At 36.8% G+C, this 21420-nt stretch overlaps 1 protein-coding gene across 1 annotated transcript in view; it reads right to left on the minus strand.

The window, feature by feature from the left end:
* The window catches only part of THSD7A (thrombospondin type 1 domain containing 7A), a 258940-nt gene that overhangs the window by 216547 nt on the left and 20973 nt on the right, over positions 1-21420 (minus strand). The window contains exon 2 of the mRNA XM_032592420.1: positions 1047-1295. Coding sequence (XP_032448311.1) covers positions 1047-1295 — 249 coding nt within the window. The remainder of the gene's footprint in view (positions 1-1046; positions 1296-21420) is intronic.

The raw sequence follows: 21420 nt of genomic DNA on the forward strand, positions 1-21420 counted from the left end.
TTCTAAATGATGATCAACCCAAACATTTGTTTTGCCTTTAATAAAATGCATGAAAATTGCTACTTCATACTGGATCAAAATTATAAGTGTGTGTGAGGATTAAAAAATATATAACAGTTCAGAGTTTTCTCTTTATTGTGAAGAATGAGTGTTTTTATGTAGCACTGAGAATCCCTGATGAGTGCCTGATGAATGTTGAAAGAGCTGACGTTTCTAATCAGTGAAACACAGGAAAGATGATCTGTGGTTCTAAATTAAAGCTCCAATCAACGTTAGGATGTGAAAGAAATGTTGGGGGCTTGTCAGCCCAATATGTGCTTTAAGGCAATAGCCAGGAACCATTTCCCGATGCCACTACAGATAGAAGTGATGGCATTTCCCCACCTCAAGGAAAATGGATATTCTGAAAGCACAAAGAGAATGGCTCATGTAGCACTTCGTGTCACTTTAACCAAGATGCTTCTTCGGTAATCAGATTAACAGCCAACATGGGTACAAATGGATGTACTAATGTTCATCGCAAATGGACAAAAAAAGTTAAATGGGCCTTCTGATGTCTGATCTAGGTGCTTCGCTTTGTCAATAGTAAAGTTTCATGACAGCAAACTAGACCTTCACATTCATTTTTCATTTTTAAAAGGGGGTGAACACAGCTGCAGGACTGGGGCATCACAGAACAATGCTCCTTATATTTATAAAGGAAGAATGGCATTCAGATAAATTAAAAGAAAGAAAGAAAGAAAGAAAACACGTATAAATGATGCCTTGAGTCAGAGGGTCGGGAGGGGGATGTCAAGGAAAGTGAAACCAAACAAATCATTCTTTAGGGGAGTTAAAATGAAAATTTCACTTTTTATAGAATAAAGTCCAAAAGTCGGAACATTTTTTTAGGACAGTGTTTGCAACATGGTATTTTATTTTTTCCCACTTAGAATTTGTAAAAATCACTATTTCTCAATTCACTAATCATTTAAAATCAAATGGGTATGTGAACACGCAAGGTAGGGAGACATCACAGCATAAGCTGCCATCCTTTATTTACTCACGTGGCACAGGGGACAACTGTGTCTCCTTGAGATGCACAGGGTTCTCTTTCTTCAAGTTCTGGACACTCCTTCTCACTGCCAATAGGAAACTGCCTAATGATCCGTGTCCTGACACGAGTGCCTTTTGGGGATGCCACATCACGGCACGTGTTTGAGCAGGGACTCCATTCTGACCACTCTGACACCTGGCACTCTTTGGTGATCACACAGGACTGGAAGGTCATTGGCAGCTTCTCTTGTCGGCAGAAGCTGCAAAAGAACATTAGGATTCTCATCACAGACTAATGAGCAGTTACAAACTTTGTCTTCTACACTCCAGAGTAAAATAAGCTCGGACATTTTTATTTCTACTTGGAAGTACAATGCCAATTTCATTGAAAATATATCAACATTTATGATGTGTAAAAGCAGTCAGACTCAAAGCTAACATTTGCATTTCCTATTTTGTAAGAGTTGTTAAGCTGTTCAGAGGAAATAGAAAATAAAGGGACTAAACAAAATTAACTGAAACTAAGCTTACCATATTGTTCATTTCACTCATTCCAGATTTGTTTTAATTCAGAAAATGAGGAACCAAGAACAGTTAACATATAATTTTCATTGTTTAGTGATTTAAATAAACATGCCTGGCTAACTTAATACAATATTGTTTTAACAAAAAAACCCTTAAATGTAAGTTTAATATTATTAAAAAAGTTTTTTTTAAACATTTATTTATTTTTGAAGGATTGCACAGAGCCTGATGTGGGGCTCGAACCCACGAATCGTGAGATCATGACCTGAGCTGAAATTGGGTTCTCAACTGACTGAGCCACCCAGGCACCCCATAAGCTTAACACTATTTTTAATATCATTTGAAACTTTAGCTGTCACAATTTCATGATTATTCAAGTACATCAACTCTTGTAGTTCACACTTTAATATACAATATACATATGGGTATCTTAATTAGATACATCATAAGCATTAGAAATATAAATCTATTTATATATTACAGAATACACTCTAAGTAGATGTCTCATATTTACTTGTCAGTAAAGTATTTGTATTCAAACTGTTATCTCTCTACTCCTACTTGAATTAGAGGGATGCTGGGTTCTAAATTGTAATGTATACATATGAAGATGATGTTATGAATGCCAATGACTACGGGCATATGCACTTTGAGTGGTTTTCCTGGAAGTGGGTGGCCTTGTGTTGATTCTTAGTTGAACTCTTGCCCATTCTCAATAACCAATAATGCATGTTTACAAGACATGGGCAGCCTGTCGCCATGATACAGCCATCTGTTCCACTGGGAGAATGCACTGATAATTCTGTCTTGTCATTCAGGTGCTATATTTAACTATGGTAATTAACCATACCAAGAGGCAGGTCCGTTTTAATGTAACAACTCACATTCAATCTTCTTAATTCTACTGGCATGTGCATGAAAATTGCATTCCTAGGAGACAATTAGAGCTCAAAGCATCAAAGTCAATTTGTCTGAGCTGAGAGGTCTGGGAAGAAGAATCATCCGAGAATAGTGGTAAAAGAGCCCTGTGAGTCAGCTCTGTTTTTCTTCTAACAACACAGAAGACCAAAACCCAATTTTTACTCAAATGGCAGGTGTGGGGCATTTATGATACATTAGGTACAACACTAACAACAGAGCAAAACTTCCTCCGTAATGAGTAAGTTTTCATTCTTGCATTTATGAGTTCATTCACAAAAGTCAGGCAAACTCATGACCAAATCATGACTTCTAATGCTTCTCTTTACAAACTTCTCTGTAATTTACTCTTAGATACAATTCTTATCTTTCTTGAGATTGTTTTCATAGTAACACGTATATGTTATCCTCTATGTAATACTGAGTTCATGTTTCATGTACAGGCAGAGGGATTAAAAATTCCTTTTAACCTTTTGTACAGAATTTGACCATCAGTTAACGGCCTTTTTCAGTTGTCCTGGTAATCTGAATAAAGCTGGCAAGTCAGCTATGTTACTAGATTGTATTATTTATGATAAAATAACCCCTTTGGATAAATCCCATCTGCACTGGAGAAACTACAAATACCTGATAGACAGCCACCATTTTGAGCTTCCCTGAATGTGGCAACTCTAGGGAGAGGGCTTGTGTTTTTATAGCAACCTTGCAGGCTATGAGAATGGGGTTGCTTCATGAGATCTCAGCTTCTGCGGATCATGAGACTTTTAAGCCAGAACAGCTGCTGGGCTTGTCTGGTGTAGAAGTTTTCCTCCATGTGAGCTGTGCTTTACAGATTTCTAGGAAAATTTCCTCATTTGGAATGTCTGATCTACAATCATGTCAAGTTCCTATTCTATATCCTTCACAAAAACAGACCTGATGCCAAATGTGGCCTATGGTATAGTCTTGTGAGTCTTATATACGCGCAGCCTAAGTTTAACACTTCATTTGATACTCCCAACAATCCTTTTATGTGGGTACCATTCTTGTTTTCATTTTATAAGGAAAAAGTTTCCAAAAGGTTAGGAAACATCTTCAAGATCATATATCTAGCAATTAGTAGATTAAATTTTGAGCTTGGATTTTTAAAAATCAGAGTCCATTTTATTAACCATTTTTTCCTACTTCTCACATTTTAAACTGTAAATCTCAGTTTGTTAGGACAAATTCTTTAGCTGGGGCCAATGCCAAAGTTACTGGCTAACTGTGAATCAACTAGTATCACTGTTTCACTGCCCCAAGATTTGTACCATTCGTTCACTTTGTAAATGTGCTACTTGTCCTAAGGAGGAATTAGTGATTATGAAAAAGCCACAACAAATACATTTCCCTGATAAGTGTTAATTTTCAGAACAGGTCCAACATGTAAGAAATTAGTAGCATAAACAAAAAAAAAGTTTTAAGTTCTTTTATGTTAATATGTGACAATATATTACCTATCTATCAATCTATTATCTTTCCTGTAATTTTCCAATACCCCAAACAATTATTTCAACAAACATGTATTCAGTAACTCTACTTAATACTGGGCTTTGGATATACAATCTCAAGATTAGAATAATTAAGTTGCAAGCATATAATTCTGCTTGGAGAGGCACAGAAGGCTATCTGAAGTAGCAGGTTACTATGGTGAATTTTAAACAATGTATTAGAATTTGTCAGATTGAAATAAAGACAATTTATGGAGATGTGAAATAAAAGAGCCATTTATTGGTTGGTTGGTGGGGAAAATACAGATTTTTTTTTCCTTGGCCTCAATGTAAGGAGTTTGTGTTCCACAGAGGTTATAAGAGTGGAATGGAAGCCTAGACCAGATCAAGGGCAGTTATGTAGACCAGAAAAGTAATTATTGGGTGAGAGCATCACTGAAAGATTTACAGGAAAAATGACACGGTATTTGCATTTTATATAAATTTCGATGGTGATGTAGAGGGTGAAATATTAGGACACAAGATAAGAGGCAGGAAGACCATGATAATGATGATGATGTCACTGACATAATATAATGCATATATCAATAAATAGAAACATATATTGAGCGCTTACTATGTGCCAGACATTGCTCAGTCTAATAGGGGTGATCATGAACATGAGATTAATCTTCACTGAATATCTACTATGAGCTATGTCCTGTGTTTAACTTTGCCTAAAATATCTAATGTAATCCTCAAAACCACTCTATAAGGTAAAGCTTTTTTTTGTTTATTTGTTTAAGATAAGGAAATGAAATCTAAATATCTCCTCTAGGTCTAGAAAATAACCGAATTGGGATTCCATCTAAATCTTTCTGCTAATGAGGTTTAGGAAGGGCACAATAAAGAAAATGGCAAAAGAAATTGAAAGGAGCTACCAAGTGTAAGAAAAGAGGAGTTAGAAATCATGCAACCTGATGGATAATTGAAAGGGTTAAAAGAGAAGGAGTCATTAAATAACTTGGAAGTTTCTAACTTTGATGATCTGGTGAGCAGCACTGTGTTTCTTTGAAATGGAGAACATGGAATGAGAAGTAAGTTTCTGGCAGTTTATAAATGAGTTTAACATTAATGTCTTGATTTGATCTGGAGATTTCCAGGACATATCCAAGAGGCAGAAATGTTCAGTAGGCAGATTCAGAATTAAAGTTCAGGGTTTGGTTGAAAGTTCTGGATGGTGTGTATACTTTTAATAATCATGAGGGTATAAGAGATGAAAGCCAAGGCAACAGGAGTATATGAGGGGCCTCACACGGGGGCTCATTTTAGACCTTTGTAAGCACATTTTGTGATTGTTAGTGAGACCAAATAGGGTAGGTAACAAATGATCCATGGTTACTAATCATGCAGCTACTATCTTGTACCATTCTCTCCTTTATTCTGGCCATGTAAAGAGTTGACTCTAAGTGCTCAGGAGAACTATACACCTTGGTTCATTATAGTTTTCATGAGAACATGCTCCTCTGAGAAAGTCAAAGGCATGGGCTATGCTTCTGCAAGGATGGCCTGGTAAAGTAATGATGATCACTGTGACAGTTTCCTTTTCATTTACATTCAGGATAGCCCAGATGGCCAGGACTTAATGGAACAAAAGCTTGGCTTTGAGATAGAAGCAGACGTTATTTAGTATACCCTGTACCAGATAGAAAATAATCAGATAAATATTGAAAAAAATGAAAAAGTGGAGAGAATTCAATACTTGTCTTTAAAGAGACTTCATTAAGAGGACAGAGCACAGTTATTTCTGATAGTTACTTCAAACTCCGATTATCCACATCTTTAACATCTTTAATTTCATGTCAAGGTTAAAACTGATAAGTTATAAATTTCTTTTTAATTTTATAAAGATAGTGCATGAGCAAGGGAGGAAAAGAGAGGGAGAGAGAGAGTCTTAAGCAGACTTCATGCTTAGCATGGAGCCTGACGTGGAGCTTGACCCCATGACCTTGGAATCATGACCTGAGCCAAAACCAAGAATCAAATTCTCAACCAAATGAGCCACCCAGGCACCACTATAAATTTCATTATTGATAATTCAAGCTATTCAAGTTACACAAAAATAGAATTCAAAAGAATTTCAAAGCTTTTTTTTTCCTAAAATTATTTCTGAAGGCTATTTAATAATCATAACATCTGTGAAAATATACCTTCTTTCTGAAGGTAGCCTCATTCATCTCCTAAAATACCACTATCATTTTTTAGCTTTGTTTAGAAACTTCCCAAGACCCTCATTTTCTCAGAATCAAATCCCAACTTTCCTCTCTGGTAACCAAAGCTCTCCATAATCTGTCACCACTTCCACTGCCCTCCCGTGGGTTGTCAGTTAGCCAGAATGAACTTTTGGTCCTGCTCCCTGAGAGCCTACAGCTCTGTCCACTGTCCTCAATGAATCCAGACAGAAGTAGCCCAGTTCTTCTACTACTTTCATCTACACTATTTGCCATTCAGACTCCCATCTCCCATCTTCTTTGCTTCTCTGATGTAAACTCACTCAAAGTCTAGACAGTCTTTAAATGCGGCTTGAAGCACCTCTGCCCCAAACAGTGCCATGTGAAAATTGTTCCTTCCCATGGGAAGCAGATGAAATTATAGACTGAAAATATGACACAAACTGTGAGCAAGAGATATATTTCCCTTAAAAATAGGTAGGCTGAATATCTACATTGAGGTGGCAAAAAAGTGGCATCTTGTAAAACCCATTTGTAGCCTCTTTGCTTAAATTCCTCTTTTAATCCCTTCCTCTCTTGATAGATAGATAAAAACGAACAAAGAAACAACCTTTTTCCCTTTTCATTCCTACTAGGGCCAAAAAGAAAATTTAAAAACCAGAAAAAAAAAAAAGAAAAAAAAGTTATGGTTGGGTATTACTGTGGCTCATTGTTTCCAATCCAGGGAAAGTAATAAAGTGATCAGAACAGCTTTTCATTGTCTTGTGGCAGCCTAACATCTGTAGTCTGGAGCCCTGGAGATGGAAATTGTTCCTGAAAGCTTGGCATACTCTAGTGTATTGCTACTCAAAGTTAGGTCTGTGGACAAACCACTGTAATTAACTGGTAGCTCGTTAGATATGCAGAATCTCAGATCTCCACGCTGCTCTAGAGAATCAGAACCAGTATATTAATGACATTCCCAGCTGATCTATAACTACACTAAAGTTTGAGAGCACTGGTCTTGAGCTTACTCTCCCAGCTACTCCAAAAATTTAAGTCATTTCATATTTATAGTTGACAAGTTAATCTTTATCAGTATAGCCTTACTTCTTACATAACAGAAACTGAATAGATCACACAATGAGACGCATGACCAGATATTAGATGGTTTATAAAAATAATTGGATAGGCTGGAGGAGAAGGCATCTAAGCCAACTTCCCAGTACACCTTCCAGCCCTCAGAATCACACTGCCATTTCTCTAATTCATAAAGCTGCTTTTGTGGCTATGCGAAGCCACTTTTCTGGCAAAAAATTCCCTGTGAAATGAGTACTTCTGTCTCTTCCCAAGGATCTCAGTTCAGATTCCAAGCCCAGCTCTAGCACATTATTAGAGTCTAAATCACATCCAGGCTGCAAGCAACTTTGAAAAATATGATTTAGTTTTCTGCCTTTGTAGGACAGAAAAGTCCTACAAGAGCAGTGCTATTCAAAACAAGGTCCACAGATGAGCGTGAGCGTTTGTTAAGGGTATGCGATAATCTAAGCACAAGAGATAAAAAGTAAGCACCCAGGCAATTCTGCAGCAATTTGAAGTTTGCAACACCCAAGCACATGATCTGTGGATGTAATTTGATGAAAAGGGTATAGGCCAGTTTTGTTAATGTAGAATTCTGTGGTGAGCTATATGCTAAACATGTACAAGAGAACTGTGTTATTTGATCAGTAGGAATATCAAACACAAACAAAAATGAAAACCAGAAGCCAACATCTCATCCTTTTCTGTAGACAGCTTGAGGAGCACCACATTGGAGGAGTGGGATGATTGATGAGCCAGCCCAAACAGCTCATCTGATTGATGAGTTTAGCTCATCCTGAACTCAGTTCAATTCCTACTCCCTCACCAGGCATATAGAATGTGATGAACTCATAGGACTTTTCAGAAACATAAATCATTTTGGCACTTAAGAACATATTATTTGTAAATAAGATTCATAGCAATATACCTTTTTTAGTTTTAGAATTAGTCTATAAGCAATTATAATATTCTCCTTGAATTAACACATTTTCTTCCTGTAAAGATACAAACACATTAAATAGCAACTATTCATGTCATAGGAGAATTTTCTATATAAAGGATATTACCCTAAATCTTCTTGTAATATTAACAAGCATCCCCAAATTTGGTAATATGAACAAATTACAATTTGGTGTTCAGAGTAGTTTAAGGTATCACTTTATTTGTATAAAGGAAAATATATGTGTAAGCTTTATACTCTGTTCTAACAGCATAGGCATGAATTTAATTTGATTAGGTATTTTTTTTTCCAAGAATGAAAGTGGTTGTCCCAATGCTGGCCAGCAAAATGTGAGGGTAATGGGACTTATACCACATATAAAATATTACTGTAACTCTACTGACTATCTGAGAAAAAGAAAAAAGGACATGTTTTTCAAAGTTGATATGTTTCTCACATACACTAAGATAGCCATCAGCCCATTGACAGTCATGCCTTTAGTCCCATCTCTTATGCTTACATATAAACAGATTTAATTTTAAAATTATATTCAAATATTAGTATAAGAACATAATTCTCAGATATATTTTTTTCCTATTAACTTACTGTTTGCTTTTTCAGTGGTAAAAATGAACAGACCAAGAGATTGCCCAGTTTTTCTGCCCAGTTTGCAGCAAGAGGGAAAATGATGTGGTGCTCATTATCAAGAGACCCAAGACATTCCTAAACTGCTACTTTCGAGTGACATGACCCATCAGGTAGAGATTACTCTGCTTCACAACTTCCCACATAGTGAAATTACATTTTCCTAAAAGACCTCTCAGGTCTCTTTCTTCAATAAAACTGAAGACTCAAGTTTTCATAGCCTAACCAATCTAAATTTATATTGGTTCGTGTTTTCAGAATGAACCTTTAAAAAAGGGACTTCTCCTATCTTTAACTAAATTCAAGCTGCATTCTTTTTTTTAAACACAAAATTAAATTTCCTTTAATTTACCACTTATTTATCAAGCTGAATGAACAGTTTACAAATTTTCTGAGCTAATTTCATTCTCTAAGTGTGCCCTTTCCTTTACAAAATTCAGCAAGTTAGAGGCAATAATTCTTATGGAAACAAAATGCATGCACAGTCAAACCACTTTCCTTATAAAGGCAGAGGTCTTTCCCCTTGCTTTGATGTTTGAAAATCTTTTGTTGAGCTGCTGGGGAATGTTGCCAAATGGTGTCACCTGCCAGCTGGAGTGATCATATGCTCCCTATTAAAGCTGAGGGCAACGCTGCTGGTCAGCAGCTGAATGTGAGGATATCAGCACAGCACGTATTTAGTAATGGGATAAACTGCTACAGCAATGAGGCCTCCCTGGAAGGGCCAGTACATACATTTTCTATCCTCTCACACAGCAAATGCTTTCATGCAGCTGCTTCCTTATCACCCATGCTGTTCCAGGTGGCAAACCACAGTGAAGCTTTGTGGCACAGTCCCAAAACCACCCCAAGTGAAAACTCTATATAGCTTTCTGAGCCAGGGTAAAAACCATCTACCAGACTTCTAAAATGGCATTACGTGGCATGATTAATTTTGGCAATTCTTCTCATCAAAGTCATTCTTTAACATTAAGGAATTTTTGCCTCTGTTTTTTAAAACTCAAACTAAACAAAAAGAGAAGGAAAACATAAACACAAGGCTATTTTAGGTATTATTTTGGGTTCTGCACCCAATTTTGATGTGTGGAGTCAAGGGTTTCCCAGCACCAGTGAGCAATTCTTGGACACTAGCAGGGGTTTTAGAATTCAACTCACTGTTGACATTAACCACCTGGAGATAGCGTCAGATTCCAAAGGTTAAGGATTCAATCCTGCTTGATTGCTCCCTGTCCCCTGCAGATGGCAGTTCCAAGTTCAGGTTATCACCTGTGCCTCTAACCAACCAGCTATAGACAAGAGGTTCCTAAGATTCCCTTCTTGGGTTTCACAGACCGTAGAGAAACATTTGATTTCCTAGATTACCAGTTTATTACAAAAGGATACAACTCAGGAATAGATGGAAGAGTTGCAGAGGACAAGGCATGGAACAAAAGTGCAGAACTTCCATGCCCTCTCCAGGCCCAAAATTCCTGTTCCACCCAGCACATCCAAAAGCTTTCCAAACAGCATTCTTTTCGGTTTTTATGACTGTCTCATTACATAGGCACTCCTGATTAAATCACTGGCCATTGGTGACTCATTTAATGCCAAGTCCCTCTTCCCTCCTAGGAGGGTTGGGGTGGGACTGAAATTTCCAACCCTCTAATCACTGGGTTGCCTTCAATAAAGACTAGCCTGCATCTTTAGGTGATTTCCAAAACTCACCTCATTAACATAATAAAAGCATCTTTCTCACTGTCAACATTGATGAAATTCCAAGTGTTTTGGGATCTGTAGGCCAATAACTGTTGATGAAGACTAAATATATATTTTTCCTATATAAGAATTACCAAGTATCAACTCAAACATTGATTAACTGTTATAAGTTTTATGACAAATGGAAGAGAGAGAGAAATCAAGTCAAATATATCCAAGTTAAGGGACAGAAGTTAAAGGCAAGAAAGCTTTGGAGGCAGTGATTAATGACTGGAAAATTTTTCTATGTTGACTAAAACAGTGAATTCCATTAAGTTTCACCTAACCTGGCCAACTTTCCACTGCTTAATCTGGTGGTCCCAGTGATTACTGAAACTAGGATAGCACCTAATCATAAAATGTAATGAATAATTCATAAAAATGTAAGAAAATCAATGCAATTATTCTAAAACAATGCCAACTTTTCCTGCTTTTGACAACTTAGTCTAGAATATTCCCCTGCTCTTTTCCTCTTTTCTCTGAACTTTTACCCTCTGAGATGAAAACCCATAACCTTAACTTCAAATAAAATAACTGTGGACAAGTTTCTATTTACTTCAAATACAAAAGCTCCCAAACTGAATTCAACATTTCCCCCTCAAACTGGCTTGCTGCAACTCTCTCCCATTCCCCCCGAGTCTTCATTGTCAACTCCACCATGCCAATTTAGCGACAAGTTATCAAAGATCCTTACAAAGAGCATCCTTCCCAATCATCTCTGGTCTCCATTTCCACTTCCATAGTCCTGAGCCATGTATTCTTTGTCTTGTGACAGAAGTAGGAGGAGCTGTCTGTGTAAACACTATCTTGCATTACCCTGTCAAAATGACCTTCCTGACAAATTTTTATTTATCCAATTTGTCACCTGCTCAAGAACTCACAATGGCTGGCTTAGAGTTCATTTCATTCAGTTGGAACCCTTCCTTCTGACTTTCAAGGTCCTTCACACCATCCCTATCATCCTCTTGTTGATAGGGAAATGTGCCAAGCCAATTACACCTGTCCATTTCTTTATAGCTCCTGGTTCTCTCTCATTTCTTTTGGCTATCTTAACCTTTCAAAGACCTAAACAAGCCCAGGATATTTTTAGTGAATACTGAATTTAACAGGGGTGAATTTAAAATATTGAATTTAAATTAGCAAATGAGAGGTCCAGAAGTGAGAGGACCTATGCTAATAATAATCTGTTTGATAAAGAGACAGAGTTTCCAAGAAGAGTGGACCATCACGATTGAGAAAGAGGGTCAAGTGGTTCAGATCAAGTAACATTTAAATAAGGGCAGGAATTCTGCTTCACATAGAGAAGGGTTCTAAAATAGTATTGTTGTCCAACATGTAAAGAACTTCCTAAAAAGAGATGAGGTCTGGAAGAATGAAAGCGGGGTCTAGGCAAACATCCATTAGGATAGAGCAGTGTGGCCTTAGGGAGGGAGGCTTAAGGGATGTTAGTGAGAGGTACTACTGAACCTCACCCCCAGTTCATCCAGATATGCCTATTTAGTCTATGTTTTTTAATATTAGGGCCAATGTTTAGTTTTGCCTAATTAAATGTTATAGTGCCATTTTTAGGGGGGAGAGGTGCCAATTTTTTTTCTCCTTTTATCTAGTGGCAGAAAAAAAGAGAACTGGTGAAGACAGAGTGGAAAGACCTGCATACTTGTCCTTCTTTGTAACAAGATCTTGAACAAATGAGTGATTCTCTCCAAATCTCCAAATTAGAGTCAACAGCATCTGGCTTTTCTATTTTACAACATAGCTCTAAGAATCATGTGAGTAACTGACATGAAAACTACTTGAAAATGGTTAATTCCTACAACTGTTAGGTATGAAGATGATGGCAAAGATTGGACAAGTAAACTTAAATATGTGAATCTAACTTCCATATTAACTTTCTTCTCTGGAAGCTCCCTCAAGTCTCAACCTAAAACAGTTACTCCTGCTTACACACAAGGAGACATTTGATTATTTACTGTATGTTGTTCATCTCTAACTTCCGCATGTATGATACTATTTTCTCCTTTACTGAACCTTAGTCTTCCTCAAATATTGCAGCTTATTTATTCATTTTTTTTTTAATTTTGGGAAGAAATAGCGACATACACTCATTGATAAACTACATGATGTAGGTAACCAAACAGGAAGAAATCATTGTCAATGCAGTAGGTGAAGTGATGAGTATTTTAAATGTAATAAATCTAGAGAAAATGCTTTAAATTGGAATATATAAAGAGTTCTTAAGAAACAGTACTTTAAAATATCCAATCCACTACTCAAAAACTCTTTAATACTTCTTTAAAAATACAAAGTCTGTGGGATGAAGAACACAGTTTTCTTAGTTCTTTCTACACTGAGAGAAATGGAAACACTAAATCATTTAAAAGAAGATAATTCTATTTGCCATTCCATAATGCATTCTCAAAGGCTTCAAAAGGCTCAGGGAAAAAAACCAAGACATTCAGAAATAGGATTTAAAAATCAACATCTTTGGATAAATTGCAATAAACAGGAAAAATGAAAAGTCATTACAAGTATATGGGAATTTCTGCTAGAGTATTTGTTCAAATTAATGGAAAAGTACCTATTGTTGGCTTCATTTTTACCTCATTTTTTTTCACTATCTCAAAGTTATTTCTCTTTAATGGTAGAAATCTCTTTTGTTGAATTAAAGTTCAAGGAAGAGGATGCTTATGAGAGAGAAGTTAAAAGGAAAAGGCAGATTCCTGGTTTAAATACCTATCTGACATGTTGTAAGACGCAGAAGGGTTCAAGTTATAAATTAAAATCTGATCTGGCTTCTAATAACCACAGTGAAAGAATCTCATGTTTCAACCTCAGTTGTATATATTTGTCATAACTATGAGAATTTGGAAAGATATTTTTCAGTTAAAATGCACGGGTTTTTTATTGCAAGTCTATTTTAAGTATTAGGGAAGATCTAACTAAATCAACATTTAATGTGTAATAAAAGAAATGAATCCAATTTTTATTTTAGAGGAGGAAGGCAATGCATTAACTATATGCAGATTGCACTTTTAAATATATAGATTTTCATTTTGGAAGGGAGGATTGACTACAATGTTATTTTATTTTGCTACATCTTCTATGATAACTGATTAATAAGGCTATTCTTCAGAGTATATTAATTCTAATATTAATAGATAACTGTGTACTCAGGCAGACCTATTATATTACTTACAAAAATAATTGCTTTACATTAAATGTTTACAAGGTGGTAAATATTCATGATCAATTTCATTAATATTAATAACCATCATCATTGATTTAATGGTTTGCTAGGCATTATATCTCATTATTTGTTCAGAAAAGTTACTATGCATACTATATTCGTAATCAAATACAATAAATTTATAGATTTAATAATATTATAATTTACTGGGCTTTAAACTTCCTGAATCAAAGCAATATGTAAAAACACAGGAGGGTGTTGAAGGTGGCAGGTTAATCCAGGATGTACTGCTGTGACTGGTGACAAGTTTCATAAAAGTATCATAAAGCATATATATGTGTGTTTGTGTATGTGTATTTATATATATATTTCCAACTGATAATATTGGATATTATTTCCAACTGATAATATTTCCAAGATATTGGAAGATAATATTTCCAACTGATCGTTCAGTATTTACAGATAAGTTAACTGTGACCCCAAAATGGTAAGCCATTTGCTGAATTTATAGAATTGCTGTCGCTGACCACTCTAGTTTTATACGTGCTGTCCTCTTAGAGCCTGCTGAGAAACTTTGAGTCCTTCAGAACAGCACTCCAGCCCCAAGCTATCATATCCTCAACTGCCTAAGGGAAATATACCAGATTCTTGTTGCTAGGGTTCCATGCCCCCCCAGGTGGCTTTACTAAACAACATCCAAGAGGATCTCATGTTGTTCTCCCTCGCCTTAGCATGGTCTTCATGGAGTCTGCAGGAAGCTGTCTTGGCCATAATTATCTCTGAGAGTTTAGGACCTGTCCCATAGGCAGCCGAGGGCACTGCAAGCAGTATTCTGTTGGCAATACCACTCCGAAGCAGTCAATCAGCCCAATCTAACTAGATTCCCAGACTCCAGGAAACGCAGAGGTCTCTAGGAAAAGCCTCACATTAGGTGTAAGGTAAAAAGAAGAGCTGCTGGGCGCATTGGGTGGTTCAGTCTGTTGACCATCTGACTTTGGCTCAGGTCATGATTTCACAGTTTGTAGGTTCCAGTACTGTGTCAGGCTCTGTGCTGACAGCTCACAGCCTGGAGCCTGCTTTGGATTCTGTGTGTCCCTCTCTCTCTTCCCCTTCCCCACTCACTGTATGTCTCTGTCTCTCAAAAATGAATAAATGTTAATTTTTTTTAAAAAGGAGTAGCTGCTCTTTTCAAATAAGTAACTTTACATATAAATCATTCTTTCTCAGCATTTTAATTCTTTTTTATATTCTTGAAGTGAGGATCAAAATCTTTGCACTTCTCTGAATGAGAACAAACAACTTTGTACAAACCAACTGGCTTATTGTATTTTTTCTTTGCTTTCACATGGTAAGGAGAACAGGAAAGTTTCACTGTCTTACCTTAGGGTTGCCACAGATTTTTATGCAGGGATTTTGCTCATATAATCGTGCCATAACATCTAGATGGATGACAACATGCCCATCAATGCTTACAATCAGAGAGTATCAAGTACTGTAGAGTCACTAGTAAAACATGTGAGTGTTAGAAGTGGGAAACAGAAGGCAGATAAATTCAGAAGAATGCACCCCACTGAGTTTTCAGAGTGTACAAAATCCTGGGCAGATGACAACCAGAGGCAAAGGTAAATTGCTGTACCTTGCTTCTCCTTACACTAAGGAAAAGGCACACATTTGGTGGAACTTGCTGGATTATAGAGGAAACATATACAACAGTTAGCTCTTTTGATCTGATGCATCTACGAGGAAAACTAAGTAACTTAGCAGTCTTAAGAGAGGCCCAAAGCAAAAAAAAAACAAAAACAAAAACAATAACAAAACAAAAAAACAAAAAAACAAAAAAACAAGAAAAAAGCACTTCCAGCTTATTCAGGCTTTAGCACCAGTAGCTTTGAACTTGGCTGTTTTGGCTCAATGGAACCAACAATCATGGAATAATTGCAAAAGAAGTTCTCAGGTTTTGTGTAGTCACGTTTTTTCTTTATATCTGAACACTGCCCTGATAAATGTCATTTTCTTTGTCCAGTAACCTCAGCACTTGTTCATGGAAAAGGTAGACAGACTGGCAAAGATGAGGGTTTTGCATGAGCTCAAAACATGCACTTCCCTTCACCAAAGTTGTATGGACTCTACCGTCCTGAGTCCAGCCAGCAGCAGTGAACAACCCTGAGCTCTGGTCTAGCACCACACCAGGAGAATCTGTGATTGGTTGTAGATTAAGCCTTTAATCCTGGAAGGGGGTGACATTTGATCTCACTGGTACAGACAATTCTTTGCCTGTGGGTGTGTCTATGCTTGTTCACTATGCTTCTGCCAGCACCACCTTCGAGACATTTACTCAATGCCTTATCCTGAGTCCTGGCATCCTGCTACTTCTGAACAGAGAACGTGTTTTACAGTAAATGAATGAAGGAAATGGAATGACCGTAATGAAGTCTACTAGTCTTAACATGTACCTCACCATCCAGAAGTAATTGGCCCTATGAAAGATAGAATAATCCAAAGAGGTTTCGGATGAGGTGCCATCTGGGAAATAATAGTTGGTGAAGTTGGGATGTTATACCTGAACCAGCAGCAAATATATTGGGCTTTTCCCAGAATATATTCCCCAAATATATTTGGGCTTTTCCCAGAGTCCAAATATGTATTTCTGGGAGCCAAAAGGTAGGTTAGGGAGTGACATCTAATGACCACTTGAAAAACTCTGGTTTGCACCACTCTGGACATCCTGTGTTAGAGGTTTTAGTCCTTAAATGATGAATGCTCCCATGAGGAGACACTATTTCTAGTGACTCAGAAGCTGATACAACCACAAGCTGTGTTTGGTTCCACATGCCACTAAATCAACTAACAACAACAAAAATGGGCAGGCATTACTTAGATGGTTGTGGAGATTGGTTCTCATCATCTTGGGCAAATGGAGCTGCTGTTAGAGTGGGGGTGCATCCTGGTACCGCCATCTTTAGTGTTATGAAGGCATATTCACCAAACTTAAGTGAGCAGGGCATTAGAGTTCTGGAGTGAACTTTATCACTCTACTAGATAAAGGTTTCTGAATAGGTGCAATTCTAGCTGAAAATGAAAGGACAAGTGAATTTGCATTGAAAGAATTATGGCCTTGTATGTAATTACAGGAACCAAGGCTGCGCTCACTTTTTTTTTGGTCTACTAAAACAAAATTCATTTATACTAATAATATTAATGGATATTAATGGATATTAGTGGATATCATAATATAGATTTATATAGATGTTGGATTGTAGCTGAAATATCACCAAAGTGTAGAATTTAGTGACTCATAAAACTATGAGAAGGTTACCATATTTTCCTTTGTAAAAGGGTAGTGCAATTTCAATGACATGTTGTTACTATGATATTTGAAATATTAGGACAGAAGCAACATATTATAAACACTGACTATCCAAAGTAGAGGAGTGACCACGGCAAATATCACAGACTGTTTTATTCCACTCTACTGCAATCTCCCCGGAACATGTCTTCCTGCACATCAGAGGCCTGAGAGAGGAAGATCACCTATCTCTTCCTCTCTTGAAGGTTGGGTTGCCATTGTGGCCTCGATTTTATAGAGACAAATGCAGTATATGCAATCTGGAAGGGATATGACACAACAGCAGGTGATTTAAGGGATGTGATCATCCTGAAACAGAGACAAACAGTCACAAGGGTGTTTGGTTATTCTTCACCGGCTAGAATGTAGCTTCTGGCTTCAGAGATGCTGAGCAGTGAGCAGTGAGCAGAGGCAGGGGACCACAGCTGGAGCTGTCCCCTGGTGGGACCGTATAATCCTCCCAGCTGTACTTCTTCCAGCTATGTGGCACCCAACTTGTTTCCCTGGCTCTCCCAGGAATTATGCACTCTGCCTGTTGCCAATAATAAACTCCTTTCTGCTTTTAAACTCCTTTCTACTTTCTGTTTGGACTCTGTTATTTGCAGATAAGAAAACTGACCAGTATACTTGTTTCCTAATCAATTCACTCAAGTCTGCAATTAGCTACTTTAAGCCAAATACCACACTATGTATTTTCATATATAGTGTACTCATTTTGTATTATTTATAAATAGCTCTCGATTCTTTAGTTTTATCTCTTCTTTAGTCCAAAATTACATATTTTTCTTTTGGCTATCTTTTAGTTGCCAGTTCTAATTGTAATGTGCAATTATAGTAAATGTAGTCTGTCTGAAATAAATGGAAGAACATCGATTTAATCCAGATTTGTCTGGTCTCAAACAGTGTATTTTATCTACCACATTATATAATTGTGAAGTCTGTGATTCCCTCCATTATTTTAATTACTTTAATGGAGGAAATCATCTACAAATTAGATAATGTTTATGTTCCCTCTATTTTCTTCTATTATTTAACATTAAAAAATAATCTCACTAGTATTTATTTTTTTGTACTGGGTACAGTAGGGCTCTAAATTTATTTTTAAAAGCAATTTTGCCACTAAATGCTTATATATTACTTATGCCCAAGTACGATCTATTGAATAAAGTTTCCTTTATCCACTGATTGGTGATACCTCCTTTGTAATACACTAAAATTTTAAAAAAGAAAAAAAAAATCCCTTAATTCTTATGTTTCTCTGCATCAGTATAGGCACACTGCCAGTCTCAGTAACTTTTCGCACATTTGCTATACTCTCCTTCATGAAGTTGTCACAGTTCTCAATTTCTCAGCTTTCAAGAGGAAAATGCAACATCACAAGACGCACCTAGAATTCCATTCAGCCTGGTGTTCTGATTTCATCTCTCTCTTCCCACTAAGTTAGACATATAAGAAAGTCAACTCATGAGGACACATGTGGGAACAGAAGTAACGCACATGTTCTATAATAACAATATGGTCTGACTGCTGTGATCCAAGGCTATCTAGAAAGGCAGAAGTAAACTTTGGAGAGCATTGCTTTATCTCATCCAAGAATGTGGTGATATTTAACAAGCATCGCTAAAATTGAAATCTCAGTTTTTTCTCACTTTTTCTCACACATTAAAGGGAGTCTAGAAAATGTGGTTCCCATCAGTGCTGATGAAGTTGCTCTTTCTTTTATTCACTTAAAGCCCAAGAAGGGGCTCGCTCTTAATTTTTCTAACTTTTCCCTCTTGGTTCCTCATGCATTCTTGTTCTTGCTTTGGCTAGCCCCTTGTAGCTCTCCCCAATGTTTTGTTTCACCACAATCCACAGACCCCACAATGGCCTGGGTCTTTTGTTCCACTAACTTGCTTTTCTTGAGACAATACACCCCTGGAGCTTTATTTTCTCTGAGGGAAATTGAGGAAAAAAAGACAAAGGGGAAAACATTAAATAGTAAAAAAGAACAGAAGGCAGCTGTGAATCCTTACAAATCATTGATTTTTGTTCTCTAATTCAACCATCAATTTTTTTAAAAAGCAATTATCGGGGCGCCTGGGTGGCGCAGTCGGTTAAGCGTCCGACTTCAGCCAGGTCACGATCTCGCGGTCCGTGAGTTCGAGCCCCGCGTCGGGCTCTGGGCTGATGGCTCAGAGCCTGGAGCCTGTTTCCGATTCTGTGTCTCCCTCTCTCTCTGCCCCTCCCCCGTTCATGCTCTGTCTCTCTCTGTCCCCAAAAAAATAAATAAAAAAAAAACGTTGAAAAAAAAAAGCAATTATCATTATTCATCAAGAAGACTCAGGGAAAAGTTGCTGAATAAATAACATAAGCAATATATTCAGAATCTCATAGTGATGGTATATTACTGCTTTGCAAAATAACTGGAAGAGGTTTGAGCAGCTATCTGTAAGCAAGACATTCTATGAGCCCAAGATTTCCCCTAGCCAAAACAAATTTTTTATCTGGTCCATAGTATTTTGATGGCTCTTAAACTGCTTTCTAGAACTATTGTATAGACTTGTGCTCTCAACATTTATGAGCAACTGACAGAAGAAACCAGTGTATGCACAACACACACACACACACGCACATGTGCACACAGACACATTTTAAGATACAAATCATGTTTCGTTTTTTTTTTTATCAGCTGCTCAGGTATCTCAATCTAACTTTTGTTTTCAATCACCATCACCAACTTCCAAATGTGATTTTAAAACTTCATCTAACATCTTCCTTCCCATCTTTCAATAATTGCATTTATGTATGTATATATATACAGATCATTCATCCACTCAGTTGTTCATTCATTTAGCTTTTTTATTGTAAGTCACCCCCAAATACTTTTTGGAAGGAGACAGATTATAATTACGATATATGAAAGCTAACAGAGACCTGAAATAGATAAATTTCTAGCATTTTTATCGTTGGCAAATGACACCAATACTTCCCACTATTTGGCATTCTATTTATTACAGATTATCAACAATCACCAATTTCTTTGTTGTTACATTAAATACCTTTTGTTAGATGTTAATGTCTGCTCTAATTAGGAAGTGAACTAGGATAAAAGAAAATTAACCACTGTGTTCTGTTTCAATGCTTAAATGACTCTACTTTAAGTAATAGGCTATTTAAGAGATCTAGAGTTAATTGAAAATTGCCATTATCAAGAGTGTCTCTTCAATTAGCAATCAGAGAAAAAGAACACATATTACTGAATTTGAAGACTATAGGTCTTATTGCCAGCTCTGAGCCTCAGTGGGATTTAACACATACAAACTCTTAACTACTAACACTTTGTACTTCCTTAAGCAGGATTCAATTTGCGTAGATTCCGTAACACTCAATGTTCTAAAGTCTCTCATCTTTAATTATTTTTACAATACATCAATCTCAGTCTAAAGCATAGAATAAACTTGTTTTCTAACTGTTCACAGAACTTCTACAGATAAAAGAGAACTCAAATACTATATTATTGTTAAATGACTTGATTTTGATTATATATTTTCTCCTTGTGTACTAATAATTAAGGATAATTATTTCAGGGGGGCCCTGGGTGACTCAGTCAGTTAAGCATCTGACTCTTGGTTTTGGCTCAGTTCGTGATCTTGTGGTTCATTGATTTGAGCCCCACAGTGGGCTCTGCACTCATGGCCCTAAGCCTACTTGAGATTCTCTTTCTTTTCTCTCTGCCCTTCCCCTGGTTGTGCTCTCACTCTCAAAACAAAGAAATAAACTTGAAAATAATTATTTCAGTGAAATTAAACACATGCCCTAGGAACAAAATTTGTTAGGAACAAAATTGTATTGATTACTGTCATAATTGCAACTGCTTAGTACATCCAAGTAAAAATATAATGCAAGTGAAAAATTGGCATGAACATCAGAAAAGATGAGAGTGAAATTTCTCTTGTTAATGCTATCGTTATATGTTCTGAAAACTCAAGAGATTCTAATAAATCAATTTTGGAATTAGAAAGAGAAATTGGCTGGGGCACTTGGGTGGCTCAGTGGGTGAAGTGTCCGACTTTGGCTCAGGTCATGATCTTGCCACTCACAGGTTCGAGCACCATGTCAGTCTCTGTGCTGACAGCTCAAAGTCTGGAGCCTGCTTCAGATTCTGTGTCTCCCTCTCTCACTCTCTCTCTGCCCCTCCTCCACTGACGCTAGTTCTCTCACTCAAAAATAAATAAAACATTAAAAAAAGAGAGAAATTGGCAATATGGATGAATATAAATACATAAAAATCAACAGTTTCGCCCTTATAAATGCACGTAGACACAGAAATGTTAAAAAAAATTCGATTTTAGCAAGAAAAAAATGACCTG

Source organism: Lynx canadensis, chromosome A2 (genome assembly GCF_007474595.2).
Source record: "Lynx canadensis isolate LIC74 chromosome A2, mLynCan4.pri.v2, whole genome shotgun sequence".
NCBI lineage: Eukaryota > Metazoa > Chordata > Mammalia > Carnivora > Felidae > Lynx > Lynx canadensis.